Consider the following 16136-nt stretch of genomic DNA (forward strand, 5'->3'; position numbering starts at 1 on the left):
TAAAACATATAACCTGCTCTCATCTTTCTTTAATGAGACAAGTTCCAATGGAGGACGTCCTATAATATGCCTGACCCATATTCAAAACTGTCAGTCCTAAAACACAAGGAAAGCCTGAGGAACTGCCATAGCCAAGAGGAGCCTAAGGAGGCATGACACCTAAATGGAACATGGGATCCTGGAACAGAAGGATGACAGAGAAAAGGTGTACATTCGAATAAAACACAAAGTTCAGTAAATGATACTGACGCTGGCTGATGAGTTGTAAGAAGTGTGCATACTAGTGAAAACTGGGTGTGGGGGGGTATATAGAGAAACTCCTTGTATTATCTTTGCAATAATCCTGTAAACCTAAAACTATCTAAAAGTTTATGACGAGAGAGAGAGAGAGAGAGAGAGAGAGAGAGGAAAATGAGCAGCTTGGCTCTACCCTGGGCAGGATAGACAGGACAAGGAGCAGTAAGGGTGGAATGTAGAGGGGGAGGCAAGTGAAGCAGGCAGCAGCTTTATTTCAGAACAAGACTCCCCAGCCTGCCCCCTACCTCCTGCTCCCAGGAGCCTGGCACACAGGTGAGCTGGGCAGCTCTAGGCCTCGAGAACCAAAGCAGAGGGAAGTCTGAGTGTGTTCCTCCCCTGACCAGAGGGATAGGTCACCACTGATGTGGTGGGACTCCTCAGCTGTCCAGGGAATAGGGAGTGAAGGGATCAGGGTGCTCTAATGTCCAGGTGAGGCAGGAGAGGGGCGCACCTTCCTGGTTGGCAAGTGGAGAAGCAACAGTTGCATTTCTTCTGTAGGAAGGACTTGGAGGACAGTAGAGCAGAGAAATGCAGAAGGGCCATCCCAGGACTGAGTTCTGGAATGCCAAAGGAAGATCCAGAGTGACAGTAGTGCAAAATCCGAGAGACGAGGGCATTCCTTAGGGAAAGCATCCAGGGTGGGGGCAACCATAAAAGTCCTCTGCTTTGTTTATTCTCCCATCATGCTGGGCTTCCTCTCTCCCTTGGACCCGATCAGACACAGCCAGAGCCTTGCCTGGGTGCTGAGAGGCTGACTGCTTAGGGTAAGTGCCCTGCCTTGGGGCAGTCCCAACTGCTGGTCCCACAGAAGAAGTCTTCAGGGAGCTCACTCAGGAGCCCATCCAGGTCATCTGCAGGGGGAGATGGAGAGGGTAGGTAGACTTAGGGATGTTAGAGCCTCCACATGACTCAGGTCCAAAGCTCCTGCCTTTCAGGGGAGCCTGGACCCAGCCACACTCCCCCTGGGCAGTGGTGACTGTGCTAACGGGCCTGAGGCTGGCCTGACTCCCATCTTTCCTCGGTTCCCCCCCCCCCGCCCCCCAGGCAGGGACAAAATCCCGGGCCTTTCTGTCAAGAAAGACACTCCCCCTCGGCCTTGGTGATGCCTCTCTTTCTATCCAGAGGCATAGTGCTGGAGCAGATAGGCTTCAGAGGTCCTCTAGTGCAGCCCTCTCATTGGACAGAGGAAGACAAAAGGCTGGGAAAAGCCATTAGATGCATTCAGAATCATGGCATTCATTAATCTGGTTTCTCACCAGAATAGTGCAAGACATCAGCCCCTTCCCTGATGGGCTTTCCTGGGCATTTGGAAGGAAGTAACTGTCCCTGACGGTAGTTCTCAGCTGGGTGCTTATGTCTGAGAACTCGGAAATAGAGCTGACCTCAGTAATCCCTGCTGGTACTATTACTGTTAACAATAGTGGCTAACACTCACTGAGCGCATGCTCTGTGCCGGGCACAGGGCCACACCTGCTGTACTCATCTCTTTCAGTCCTCGCAATATTCTTTGCAGAGCATGGCTCTTCCTGTTACAATCCCCACTTTATCTGAGAGAACGGAGTTTAAAGAGGTCAAACAAACTGCCCCTGGTGAGCAGACTCCAGCTCCATCTGATGCCAGAGTCACAGCTTCCAGTTAGAAAACTCCTGTGTGGGATCCCTGGGTGGCGCAGCGGTTTGGCGCCTGCCTTTGGCCCAGGGCGCAATCCTGGAGACCCGGGATCAAATCCCACATCGGGCTCCCGGTGCATGGAGCCTGCTTCTCCCTCTGCCTGTGTCTCTGCCTGTCTCTCTCTCTGTATGTCTATCATAAATAAATAAAAATTAAAAAAATTGTTAAAAAAAAAAAAAAGAAAACTCCTGTGTGATGGATGGACTCAGGCAGCCCACAGAGCCAGTCAGACTAGAAACTACACCTGCAGAGGCTGGCTTCTGTCTGGCAGAGAGCACTCGATTTATGTTGCTGCTGGAAGAAGTCTGGTGGCATTCAAAATTTAATTAAAGGGACACCTAGATGGCTCAGTGGTTGAGTGTCTGCCTTTGGCCCAGAGCGTGATCCCTGGATCCAGGATCGAGTCCCACATCAGGCTCCTTACAGGGAGCCTGCTTCTCCCTCAGCCTATGTCTCTGCCTCTCTCTTTGTGTCTTTCATAAATAAATTAAAAAATCATAATAAATTTAAAAATGGGCTGGTCTAATGTGAATTTGGTTAATGTGACATACTCATAATCCCATAAACTTTGGGGCCAGACAAGATTGAATTTATGGAATCAAAAGGTAATCAGACTTGGGCTATGCTAGCTTCACTTGGGTGATGCTGCCTCCTGAGGAAACAGCTAGCCATACCCTAACATGTCTGTATCCTAATCCCACCCTAACCACATGGATGTTCGACTCCTTAGCACTGCCTGGAGGGTCTCTGAGCTTAGTCAGGATGGGGAAATCCTCTGCCTCTGTGGTCTGGCCATCAGTCCTCAGAAGACTCAAGGTTGTGGTACAAGGATGGTGTCAGTCCATCTTCTCCTTGTGATTAACAGCACATGGCCTAGAAATGGGGGGAGCCCTGTGGGTCACACTGTATTGGCTTTATGTGGCCCCTATCATACTGTTAATTGGTTCATGGCCCACAGCCCTGCCAAAAAAGACCCCACATCTGATTTAAGATTCTGTAAGACCGGGCAGCCCAGATGGCTCAGCGGTTTACCACCGCCTTCAGCCCAGGGTGTGATCCTGGAGACCAGGGATCGAGTCCCACATCAGGCTCCCTGCATGGAACCTGCTTCTCCCTCTGCCTGTGTCTCTGCCTCTCTCTCTCTCTCTCTCTCTCTCTCTCATGAATAAATAAATAAAAAAAAAGATTCTGTAAGACCTAAAGATTCACAGAAGGAGGGAGCAGATGCAGCCACATTCCCTTGGCTGCACTGTCCAAAAGGAAATGGAAGGAGAACCTCCTCTGCTCCTGGGTGGGCTGACTGTCTTACCCGCTTCTGGGAATTCTTCCTCAGGGGATGCCCCTGCCTCTGTGTTCTGTGCTGTTCTGAAGCCTTTTCCAGACTTTGCAGTCTCATGATGGAGGTTGCCAGAGATGCTTCCTGGGTCCTGGGAACAGAGAGCCTGGTTACTAATGCCTGTGGCCCCTGACATCCCTCTGGATAGTTCCATGTCCACCCACACAACCTCAAAGGAATAGGTGGGAGTTCAGGAAAGACACAGCAGAGGAGTGTGGCAGAGGTCAGTCACCGAGAGGAAGGAGCTGAAATACCAAACATCTAAAATAGCAGATAATTTGGGGCGATTTTCTTTCCTAATTCTGTTGGTATCTGGTGTTTTAGTAAATCTATATATAGCTGGGGCAGAGAATGAAAGACACCACTCAGAAATATGTCGAAGACTTAGCCTAGGATTAAAAGTGAGCTTTTAGGGGCACCCGGGTAGCTCAGTTGGTCTAGTGTCCAACTCTTGATTTCGGCTCAGGTCATGATCTCAGGGGTTGTGAGATCAAGCCCCGTGCTGGGCTCATGCACTGGGTATGGAGCCTGCTTAAGATTTTCTCTCTCCCTCTGTCCTTCCCCACCCCACCCTTAAAAAAAAGAGAGAGAGAAAGAGCGAGAGAGAGAGCATGCTTTTAACAGTCCCCACATTTGCTAACATACAGAAAGGTAATGGACATTAAACTGTTAACCATGGTTAGCCCTAGGGGATGGGAATGGAGAAGAGTGAGTTTCATGTTTTGCTTTATTCCATACCATTTCGATTTTTGTCAATGAGTATGGGTATCTTGAAATTTAAAAGAGAAAGATGATTTTTTGGAAGTGGGTGATTTTGAGAAAATGTGGAAGGTTAAGGGAAAGGTGAGGGAAATGAAAGTAGCATGTCACACCTAAAGGTGTAACTTGAGTAGAAGTCATTAGGTCTAACCCATTCGCTTTATAGATGAAGCAATAGTGGGGGTGGGGACAGGACTTGCCCAAGGTCACGTTACAAATTACCAGCAGAGCAGGGACATGACCCAGGTCTCCTGACCCCCAGGCCAGGCCATGACAACAACTCAGGATCCCAGGAAGGGTAGAGGTGGCCACAGTGGGTGGGGGCTGGGGGAGGAGAGACACTGTATGCCAAGTTAAGGCCTGGCTCTGCCCTCTTTACCCTGGAACCTGGAGTGGAGCTCCCTGGAACCCGTCTCCCTGAGTTCCCAAAGGGGAGTGTCCCCACTTGAGTTCTGTGTGGGTGCCCCCTCACTTAGGGGAGGTGGAGGCCAGGAGGGAAGACACAGAGCAGGGGCTGGCTCACATGACAAGCCATATGCACTGCTACCTGTAGTGGATCTGACCCTTAGTCACCTGCTGAGGGCCACACCGCCTGGGGCACCCACAACTTGGTTAGTTCTCAAGTGACTCCTATCCTCTCCGATGCTTAAGCCTGCCATCAGATCACCAAGAAGCCAGATACTCTAGGTCCTATTACTGTACCGTCTGGCAGGCGGCTGGACCAGGAACAGGAGGAGATGGCCCTGTCCCCAAAGGCATCTCTTCAACTCAGGGCCACTGCCCCCTTCACACCTCTGCTCCCCAGGGTATAGGAGGAGAAGATACCAGAAGATCCATCCTATCAGCCAGCCCCCACTCCAACCCGCTCCTCTTACCTCGGGGAAGGGCTGCAATGGCTTGAGAAAGTTCCCATCCCCAGAATCTGGGCTGTAAACATGGGCTAAGTTGTTGGGCGTCACATTGAGGTAGTGATTTCGGAGCGAAGGAGAAAACACTCCCACCTGGAGTGGAGGAAGGGGAAGGTGAGTGCCCTCACAGAGCACTAGATGCTGTCTGATGCTGCCTGGTTCCTGTTGGCCTCTCCCCTGCTGGCCTCTGCACCAGGGTCACACAAACCACTTCTGCCCAGCCCTGGTGCCACAGTAGCCCCACCTACCACACCATCTTCCCCTCATCCCCATCTACCTTGAAGAATAGGAGCCAGACAGACAACTAGGGGGGCCCTCTCCAGGGCGGGCAGGCCAGAGAGAAGCTCCCCATACCTGCTTTAGCAGAAGCACCGAACCAGGCTTCAGCTCACTCTGACGTGTCTCGAGCAGCAACCTGTGCACCGTGCCCTGCATCTCTCCTGCAAATACCACATGGCCCGTCAGTCTGGGGCAAGGGCAGCAAAGTGGTTTGGACCCTGACTGGGAAGTGGGCTGCTCACTGCCTCAATTTTCCCATCTCTGGATGGAGAGGATGACTCCTCCTCATCTCAGCTCAATGAAGGCCACTCATCAAATGCTCCCAGGGGTCCTTGAACTCCTCACCTGTGGGGTCCTTGAATACCACACTGGCATCTACTGTACTCCGACTCAGGGACTTGATCATCACTGCCATGCTGGGGACCTTGTTCCTGGGAAGCTGCTTCAGGGCTGCCTGGTGACAAGAAGAGGCATCTGATGAACAAGCCACATCCCACCTGTGAGGTTCCCAAGTGTGTTGGGACAACCCAAGGGCTGGGGGGAAGGCAGGATGCAGATGTGGTGATGATCTTCCTTTTGTGGAGGGCAAAAAGGCAGTAAAAAGGACTCATTCTGTCTCTCTCTAGTGGACTCCAGGTTGGCAGGTCCCATTTATCCCCCTTGCTTCCTTTCTCCAGCATATGTGTATTTTTTTTAATTAAAGATTTTATTTATTTATTCATTCATTCATTCATTCATTCATTCATTCATTCATTCATTCATGAGAGACACATAGAGAGGCAGAGACACAGGCAGAGGGAGAAGCAGGCTCCACAGAGTCAGCCCGATGTGGAACTCGATCCTGGAACTCCAGGATCACGCCCTGAGCCAAAGACAGACGCTCAACTGCTGAGCCACCCAGGCATCCCCAGCATATATGTATTTATACAGAGCTCCATCACTGCAGGCCATGGGCATGTGTCCGCACTTGACTCTTGACCTCTAGGAAGCTCGTAGGGTAACAGTGTGCATATCACACCTCATCTGGGGCCTGGATATCCAGAGACATACCCATAACCCACTTCTCCTTCCAACTGTACCCAACACTGTGGATAGTAGTGAAATGCTAGGTGAGTGGTGGATACAACCAAAGGGACTCCATGCTGCTGCTCAGAGTTAGGCCTGGGGTAAGAGGGAGCAAACGGACAACCCCTTCCCTAAGGTGGAGTAGGATAGCAGCTTGGTAAGAAGGATAAAAACAGTCTTTCTTCTGCATCTGAGTACCCAGGATCCTTACCTTCCGCAACACCATGACGATGCTATAGGCACAGAGGAAGCAGGTAGGGTCTCTCTCATCCAAGCCCAGAGCAGATTTCATGGCCAGCCAGGGCCCTCGCCCAAAATCCTCCTCCACTGATGGCTGGGAAGTAGTAACAATCTGGCACCACAAGGCAGACGGGGAGCCTGCATTAATGGATCCACTCTGCTACAGACCTTGACTGAGACAGGATGGAGGGCTGGCAGGGGAGAGCAAATTCCCCGTAGCATGGTGGCCACAGTCCCTCCTCTCCTACATCACAAAATGGTATGAGATCTTGTTGCATAGCCCATCTTTCACTTAGCAGCAATAGCAAAGGTGTATTTTATTTATTTTATTTTATTATTTTATTTTATTTTATTTTAATTTTTATTTTAGTTGCGTTGAAGCAAAAGGCTATCCATGCTGGTCTCTTTATGTAATAGACTCAAGAAGTCTTAGGGCCAGAGAGCCCCCACATACAATGACAGGCTTTCGGAGTGCCTTAGCCATTCTGAGACCAGTCATATTTTATTTGGGATGCCTCTGGCTTAACTATTAACCTTTTTTTTTTTTTAAGATTTAATTTATTTATTCATGAGAGACACACAGAGAGAGAAGCAGAGACGTAGGCAGAAGAAGCAGGCTCCATGCAGGGAACCCGATGTGGGACTTGATCCTGGGACTACAGGATCACGCCCTGAGCCAAAGGCAGACACTCAACCGCTGAGCCACCCAGGCATCCCAATTATTAACCTTTTTATATTAAAAAATGCTTTGGGGCACCTTGGTGACTCAGTTGGTTAAGCGTCTGCCTTTGGCACAGGTCATGATCTCAGGGTCCTGGGATCAAGCCCCATCCATGTTGGGCATCCTGCTCAGTGGGGAGTCTGTTTCTACCCCTCCCTCTCCACCGTGCTCATGCTATCTGAAAGAAATAAATTTTTTTAAAAAATATTTTATTTATTTGAGAGAGAGTGGGAGTGAGAGAGTGGCAGAGGGACAGGGAGAGGGAGAAGAAGGCTCCCCACTGAGCAGGGAGCCTGATGTAGGACTGGATCCCACAACCCTGAGATCATGACCTGAGCTGAAGGCAGATGCTTAACCAATGAGCCACCCATGTGCTCCAATAAATAAAATCTTAAAAAAAAAATGCTTTGGGGCACCTGGGTGGCTTAGTTGGTTGAACATTAGACTTTTGGTTTCAGCTCAGGTCATGATCTCAGGGTCCTGAGATCGAGCCTGTGTCAGGTTTCCCACTGAGCACAGAGTCTACTTGTCCTTCTCCCTCTGCTCCTTCCCCTGCTCATGCTCTCTCTCTCTCCTTTCTCTCATAACTAAATAATCTTTAAAAAAAATGCTTTGTGTCCAAATGAGTATTTGCTGGTTTGGATCTGAAGCAGATTGGTGGGTCTGTAGAACTGCAGTCAAGAGTGAAAACTGCTAGAGAGAATTAAAAGCAAAAGTGGGTCTGAGGGCAGAGCAGGTCAACGAGAATCCCAGTGAGTAGGGAAGATGGGTCTCACCCACCAAAAAGGCCTCCTACTGGAGGCCAGGTGAAGGCAGATCCTTCCCAGCTCAATTTCCAGAAACCCGAGAGGAGGGATTCCCGAGATACAATTTCCGAATACTTATTACACTCCCCTCTCCTGAAGGAAGATGGGAGTTAGCTGGGCCTTTCTTAGATGAGAACGAAGACTGGACACATGGCATGGGTCTACATCAGGACAGGCTTCACCTTATGCCAGTAAAATTGCCGCCTTCCCCACATGCCGTTGATGCATGACCTTGGTAACAGGCCCAGCAGCACAGTCTGCTTCTCAACTCCTCAACATGCAGGGAATGTCCCTCACTCTTAAATGATGCCCAGGAAGTCAGCATTTGCAGAGAAATGGTTACCTCTGTCCGGAATTTAGCCAGAGCACCGTGAGTTGGAGTCTGGGGTGTAGAAACCATGATCTCCTCCAGATTCTTCCCACTGTGCTACAAGGGGAGAGAGAAGAGGGGAGGGCAGGAGCAAGCACAGCAGCTGTTACTTACAAGTACAGCTTCTTGTTTGGGTTACATAATGAGTTCAGGAAACTATCGGGGACAATTAACACATATCACATCTCTCCTAACGAAGTCTCAGGAGCCTTGTTGGCAGCTCAAAAAAGATGCTTTGGGGATTGTTTTGGGAATGTGAGGAAGCTGAAGCTGGCCCAGGAGCAAAACACAGGGCTTCCTGAAGGAGGCAATGACCCGGATAGAGAGGCTGGGCACAGGCACGGGTCAGCTTTCCCCAGGTCCCTTCTCAGGGACCTAGCCCTTCCCTACAGAGACCCAGCCCAGGAGGAATGCAGACGGCGTTGCTGGATTTCCTGTGAAGTGCTAGCAAAGAGCAAGGAACAGGCAGAAATTATATGAACCACCCCTAGAATGCGAGAAAAGGGGTGCACCAATCACAAGGAGACCAGACCCTCGGGGTCCTGCTATCTGTGATCTGATCCGAGACAGTTTCATGGATACTGTCCCTCTACCATTGCTGAAATCTGAACTGTCAATGCAGCACAGCTTCTGCACACTCACCCCACACGCTGGCCACAGCGAACTATTCCATGTACCTCGGACAGCATCCTGCCCTTGCACCTCTGCCTTCGCATGTGCTCTTTCCTGTCTTCCCACTGCTGAAAGGTCTCCCTGAGCACAGCCTTCCCATACACACCTGTTAACCTCCTGCCTGTACCTTCAAAGCTTACAGAGCAAGCCCAAGGAACCCAGTGTCTCCGCAGCATCCAGGGACACTCTGCATTTTACGTATAATCGTTCCTTTGCATCTATTTCCACAGTGCTGTGGACAGCTTGGGACAGGAGCTATTTCTATTTTAACCTCTGCATTCTCAGTTCCAAGCAAATTGCCCAACGCATACAAGTCCTTACCAAACGTTATGTGAGTGAATCTTCCTGTCCCAGGGCTAGCAAAACAGTAGGTGCTCAACAAAAGGAAGTCATGAAGTTCTTAGAGCTTGAAGCACCACTCTCACCTGTGGTGTTTCAAGCATTCAGTTCTTCTCACTTCTTTTGACTTCTTCCATAGCTTTGAAAACCCTCTCTCTGCACTTCCTTCCTTCCCTCCCACCCCCTAGGAGTGAAGATATTCTGGGACTGGATGGCACTGGAACTTTGCTTCTCCCCCTTGCCCCCCACCCCTAATGTCCTGGACAGCTTTGGCTTCTGCTGAATAGATGCTGCCCCTCACCTGATGAGGCAGGATACCTGCCGGGCCGGGGAAGCGGCGTGTTTTGGTGTGGGCAGGTTGCTGGGGTGTCCGGTTGGCGGCAGTGACCAGCTGCACCAGGTGGTTGGTAACTATGGGAGACTGCAAGACTGCCTGGGGAGGCAGGGAGGAATGGGGGCTCCGTGGGGTGCTGACAGGACACCTGACAGAAGATGCTGGAGCTCGGGGTTGTAAGGTGCTCTGAGGAAATGATCCAGAGATAGTCCTTGAGGGAATAGAACAGATGGAGTTGGGAGTCCGTGGTCCGGGAAAATGAGATTTGCCATATAAGTGGGCATTTGGAGCCTGGAATGAGTGACCAGGGAAATGGTTTTGAAGGCTGCTCTGAATAGGCCCGCTAGCAGATTGGGGAGGCTGTGGTGCTTGAAGAGGGAGGTCCTTCTGACAGGCTTCCCACGGGGGCTGCTGAGCAGGATCTCCTGGGGCCTTTGGGGCGGGAAGGTTGCTTGTGGCACCAGATCTCAAGTGGAGCTGTGGAGTCCTACAGTGAACAACAGGTTCTGGAAGCTCATTGTGGGCTGACATGACACCAGTCATGTGGGTGGCAGGCATGGGCTCCTTTGGGCAAGACCTGCTCGGATCAGCTACCCGGGCCTTTTTAGCCACTGCTGAGTCCTCCTGGCACCAAGTGGGCAAGATTCCTGTGGGCTCACTGTGGACTCCAAGCTCCAGGTCCATGCTTGCCAGGACCTCATCAAAGTCATCTTGTTCAGGCCCCTCAAAGCCACCAGTCACCTGCTGTTGACTCTCAAATGTGAGCAGGGGGTGAGAGGCTGAGGTCTGGGGTCTGGTTGGCTCTTTGAGCCCTTCTGTCAGGGTCACTCGTCTCTGATGGCTAGAAGTCAAGACAGGTCTTAGGGGCGTTGTTCCTATGGAAGGTGGACTCTGGATGGCCCTGGGCACGCTGGAGGTAGGAAGATGGAGTCCCAGGGCTGACAGACCTAAAGCCTCTGAAGGAGCAGTGGGGCATGATGGCAACTGCCCAGAAGACTGTGCCTGTGCAGTGTCCTGTAGCCTGGAAGAGACAGGTCTCAGGCACCCAGCATTCATAGGCCGTGAACCAGCAAATTGGTTCTCTGCATCCTCTACGGCAGACAAGAAGTCCTACAAAGAAGCAGAGGTGGTGAGTCTTGGCATCTAGAAATCAAGAAATACTCTGCTTTTACAGTTTTAGGCAGGTATACACGTAAGCGTAGATATGTGTAAGCAAGAAACCAAGGCATGGAAGGCAATGGTGGAGTCTCTCATCGCCTTTGAACTTGTCCATACATCCGCTTCCAGATTTTTTTTTTGTAGATTGTATTGATTTTTTTAAGATTTTTTTTTTTTTTTTTTTTTTTTTTTAAGTAATCTCTAGGGCAGCCCTGGTGGCTCAGCCAATTAGTGCTGCCTTTGGCCCAGGGTGTGGTCCTGGAGACCCAGGATCGAGTCCCACATTGGGCTCCCTGCATGGAGATTGCTTATCCCTCTGCCTGTGTCTGTGCCTCTCTGTGTGTGTGTGTCTCTCATGAATAAATAAATAAAATCTTTAAAAAATAATAATAATAAAGTAATCTCTACATGCAACATGGGACTTAAACTCATGACCTCAGGATCAGGAGTCACATGCTCCACCACTGAGCCAGCCAGGTGCCCCAGAATATTTCTGGTAGAAGTCTGAGGGTGGTGGGCATCTGGCTGGCTCAGTCAGTGGAGCACACAACTCTTGATCTTGGGGTCGTGAGTTCAAGTCCCATATTGTGTGGAGAGATTACTTAAAATCTTTAGCACTGTATGTAACTAACTGGGCGCCTGGGTGGCTCAGTGGCATCTGACTCTTAATTTAGGCTCAGGTCATGGTCTCAGATTTAAGATCAAGCCCCACAACAGGCTCTGTAATTAGGGGGGAGTCTGCTTGAGATTCTTTCTCCCTTTCTCTCAGCCCCTCCCCCTCCTAAAAAATAAACCAATTAGGGACAGCTGGATGGCTCAGTGGTTGGGCGTCAGCCTTTGGCTCAGGGTGTGATCCTAGGATTCCGAGACCAGGTCCCGCATCAGGCTCTCTGCATGGAGCCTGCTTCTCCCTTGGCCTGTGTCTCTGCCTCTCTCTGTGTGTCTCTCGTGAATGAATAAATAAATTCTTTAAAAAAAAATAAACAAATTAATTACTTGAAGAAAAAAAGTCTTTTTTTTATTTTTTTTATTTTTTATTTTTATTTATGATAGTTACACACACACAGAGAGAGAGAGAGAGAGAGAGAGAGAGAGGCAGAGACACAGGCAGAGGGAGAAGCAGGCTCCATGCACCGGGAGCCCGACATGGGATTCGATCCCGGGTCTCCAGGATTGCGCCCTGGGCCAAAGGCAGGCGCCAAACCGCTGCGCCACCCAGGGATCCCAAGAAAAAAAGTCTTAAAAAAAAAAAGAAACATTTCAAAGGCTAAGTCTTTAGGTAGATTCTCTCAGGGGGTGAAGGAGCAGTGGCAGTCAGGGGAGTGGCAGAAGCAAACATACCAGGGCACCTAAGGAATCAAAACACCCAAGGTTGCACACCCATCTCAAGGAAATGTTTTTTGGTGTCCAGCCTGTGCAATAGGAGTCTATCCAGATGGTCATGTTGCCCGTCCTCAACCCCTTCCTCCCCCCTCCAACACACACACACACACACACACACACACACACACACACACACAGCCTTCAGTAAGCCAGAGAGGCCTTAGATCCAGCAAAATAGGCAGAAGTTAAATATAGCTTTTCAGGTAAGTTAAATTAAGTATGGATTCCAGTTGGGAAGCAAGGTGAGATTGACACCTCCAAGAGCAACAGACCTGTTCTGAGGGTGTTTTTGAGTCAGAACTGCTGATTTAACTGACAGGAAGGTCCCCTCCACCCCCATCCCCTGCTGCTGCATTGGATTCTCTGGGCCAGAGAAAGATTTTTTTCCTGCTTTGTGTATAATCAAGAGAGTAGCACACTTCAGCAGGACTACCATGGAGTTTAGCCATAATAACAATGTCAGAATTACAGTAGCAATAAAATCCTGACGATCCTGGAGGCTGATAGATCCCTTTTCTCCGAAAGAGCTCACTCTTAGACATGACGTCACCTGCCTTGGGAAGGGGGAAAGGGACTGAACAGAAACCTGAGCTGTCAGAGTCCTTCACTTTTTTTTTTTTTTTTAAGTAATCTCTATGCTTAACATAGGGCTCAAACTCAAGACCCCAAGATCAAGAATCACAAGCTCCACTGACTGAGCCAGCCAGGTGCCCCAGGAACCTTTATTCTTAATCCCATTGCGGGCCCAGGAGTTCTCCCATCACTTGGTAAGACCCAAGTGGGGGCACTTAGCAGTTACTTTTTCAGCCTGTAATCACACATCTCCAAAGCTGAAAGACAAAGACAAGGACACATCTTCTCAACAAAGCTGGCAATTTTAAATTTTTTTGTAAAAACAAAATTCAAGTCCCCAAGTGATAATAAAAACAACTAACAATTTGAAATTGCCTTGGGTGCCAGGGACTTTGTAAACATTTTACTATAATTCTCTCAATGAATTTTCATGATGGCCCTAAAACGTATTAGTATTCCTGTTCTACAGGTGTAGAAACGGAGATTCCGAAGTAACTTCACAGAACCAGGACTAGAACCCATATGTGCCCTTGTCACTATGTCTTAGGGCCTCAATGAATGAGACAACCCATAGACCAGTTTTTAAGAGGTCTGAGGAAGGTCTGTTTTCCCTTTCAAATCTTAGGTACCAAATGCCTCAAAGGAAGGGAACGTGGGGCTTGAGCTGCCAGAAGGGTCCCTGGTGCATCACTATACTAGGTACAAATTGGGCATCTCGATAAATTCTTTTTTTTTTTTTTTAAGGATTTTTATTTATTTATTCATGAGAGACACAGAGAAAGGCAGAGACACAGGCAGAGGGAGAAACAGGCTTCCTGCCAGGACCCCAATGTGAGACTTGATTCCGGGACTCCAGGATCACAGGAGTCCCCATCTCGACAAATTCTAAACATGATTTTTAAAGTACAACACTGGGAGACAAAAAGTAAGTTGGAATGGCTTGTCATTGATAAAATAAAGTAATTCTATTCTATAAATGTAGTTTATTGTGTATGTATGCTAGATGAATAAGGAGGCCAAGACCTCACCCTGGTTGTTGGTGCTATACTCTTCAGCATGTTAATTTATCTTTTTTGGGTTTTACTCACTTAAATCCTACCTATTTCTGAAACGGATTCCAGGTAGCAATTTGGGGCCTCCAGATGAAACTACATCCATTGGATTTGAGCGGGTAGAGAGCTGTGGGGATTGCCAGCTAGTTTAGTGATCCCTGACTATACCCCAGGATTAGAAATAGCCCTGCCTGGGTGCATCCCCAGAAATTCCGATTTAATTGGTGTGGGGTAGGGCCTCAGCAGGGGTGATTTTAATATGCCAGCTTCCAATCTGGTCTAATCCCTCATCTTCTGAGAGGGAAGGGAAGAGCATTTGAGGTTAAAGAACATCCTTTCTATTGTAGAAGAGAAAACAGAAGGCCAGAGAATGAAGTAATTTGCCCTGGCTCACATAGCCACTTGGTGACCCCAGGCCTCCTGTCATCCACTAACCGTGTTGTCTGGCTCTCCATAAACTTTCTTCCCACCTCAAGTATGCCATCATAAAGGTGAACTGAATCATCCACATGACACAGCTTCCAGGCAAGGGCCCTTGTAATTTAAAGGTATGCCAATTAGGCAGCTCACATCTCTGGTTTTTTTTTTCTGTCTCTAAAACAGTTAAGAAGGTTGTTTACATGTCTCATTTTCTCTCAGCTCCTCACAGACAAAAAAGCTATACATGTCAAGTAAAAGGAGGCTGGGGCACATTGCTTCAAAATGTTCTGGGTCTGGGTGTTTTCCACTCAAGATCTCCTCTGCTATCTCTCTGATCACCAACACTTCCTTACCTCATCTTCAAACTCCTCTTCCACAGTAAACAGCTTCTGCAAACTGCATGCCTGAAAGAAAAACAAAGCAATTGAGGTTGGAGGAGAAATACTGTTTGCAAGTACATTCTGTCCTCACTCTGCTGCTTTCCAATTCTAACAAGACCATCGGGTGTACTGTTGTTTTTTGGGAGTGCTGAGGGAAGAATAAGGGATGAGGAGGGAAGAGATGGGATTTACTTAATGATTTAGGTGATTTAGAATCCTTTCTAGTAAAAATAATCCACTCAGGTTCATCTGTATTGGCCTTGGAAGAGGGAGGAGGAGGCAAGGGGAAGACTCCCAAAAGGAGCATGGGTCATTCTTTAGACCCAGCCCTATGCACAGGGGCCTAAGGATTCTGCAACATCCCAAGATTTGGCCTGGGGAACGCATGTCAACCATAAGACAGACTACTATAAATCGAAGCATGCCTAGTACAGTGGCCTTGTTTCTGAAAAAAGTGGTTTCCTTCTGGCGAATCCAATGTGCCAGAGCCAGCGTCCCAAGAGGGTAGGATCCCCCAGGCCACAGGTCCTTCTTTCTAGACAGCAGGGCTGCTGGGGCCAGCTCTTAGACCTGTGTCACGCCCAGAGCAGCAGGCTGTGCCTAACCCCAGAAGCCGGGACAGCAAGAGCTGCCGTCTGACAAACCCATCCCCGGTGTCCAAAGGTCAGAGGGTACGGGCCAGGCGGAGGGGGTGGCGCTGCGGAGGCGCGACGTTTGAGCCCCCGGGAGGGATGACCAGCTCTCCAAGAACAGACGAAGGCAGCACGAGGGAAACAGGCCCCGAGGGAGGTGTGTGGGGCGGACCTTCCCAAGCCCTGGCTAGAGTCCAGGTGTCCCGAAGCCACCAAACTAGGATCCGAACCCTAACCCGGGCAGGCAGCTCGCACGAGTGAGGGAGGGGCTGCAAGCTGGAAGGCAGTTCCGCTGCCCCGGGGCGCGGCATTACCATGGCGACGGCGGACGGGTCCGGCCCGTGCGGGGCGGAAGGGGGGACGCAGGGGCCTCGGCTTGCCCCAGGCGGGAGAGTCGGACTCCGGGCTGCGGGGTGTCTTGGTGCGAAGACGGAAAGACGCGGCTCTGCGACGCGGGCGGGGGAAGAGAGAGGGTCGCCGGGAAGCCGGGGGCCGGAGCCCGAGGCCGCTTTCGAAGTGGCCGCCACTCCAGCGTCTCCGCCCTCTTAAAGGGGCGGGCCTATTTCTATCCCGCCGACCCAAAGGCCCTTCTTCCGTCGGTCTTCCGCCTCGGCCTTAAAGGGAAACGAGCGGGCTCTCGGGCGCCCCCCAGCGGCTTCTCGGGCCCGGTCGGCTGGTTCAACAGGAGTTCTGGGAGAGCCCATCGCAAATCTTGGGTCCCCAGGCCCGCCCACCCTCCTC

General features: G+C 50.0%; 1 protein-coding gene across 1 annotated transcript; it reads right to left on the reverse strand.

Moving 5' to 3' along the window:
- Positions 1-532: 532 nt before the first annotated feature.
- On the reverse strand, positions 533-15891 carry HROB (homologous recombination factor with OB-fold). Its single transcript, XM_055326448.1, has 10 exons — positions 15710-15891; positions 14737-14787; positions 9765-10907; positions 8426-8509; positions 6527-6667; positions 5596-5704; positions 5326-5411; positions 4939-5064; positions 3278-3395; positions 533-1148 (listed from the first exon to the last, which is right to left on the reverse strand). The coding sequence occupies exons 1-10, from the start codon at positions 15710-15712 to the stop codon at positions 1057-1059; spliced, it is 1953 nt and encodes a 650-aa protein (XP_055182423.1). The 5' UTR covers positions 15713-15891; the 3' UTR covers positions 533-1056.
- Positions 15892-16136: the final 245 nt, after the last annotated feature.

Source organism: Nyctereutes procyonoides, unplaced genomic scaffold (genome assembly GCF_905146905.1).
Source record: "Nyctereutes procyonoides isolate TBG_1078 unplaced genomic scaffold, NYPRO_anot_genome, whole genome shotgun sequence".
In the NCBI taxonomy this organism is placed as follows: domain Eukaryota; kingdom Metazoa; phylum Chordata; class Mammalia; order Carnivora; family Canidae; genus Nyctereutes; species Nyctereutes procyonoides.

Coding starts and splice junctions, on each gene's coding strand:
- HROB (XM_055326448.1), bottom strand. Junction 8,510..9,764: donor CAGGTATCCTGCCTCATCAG/GTGAGGGGCAGC, acceptor CTCCCCTTGTAG/CACAGTGGGAAGAATCTGGA. Junction 6,668..8,425: donor TGGCTAAATTCCGGACAGAG/GTAACCATTTCT, acceptor TTGTGGTGCCAG/ATTGTTACTACTTCCCAGCC.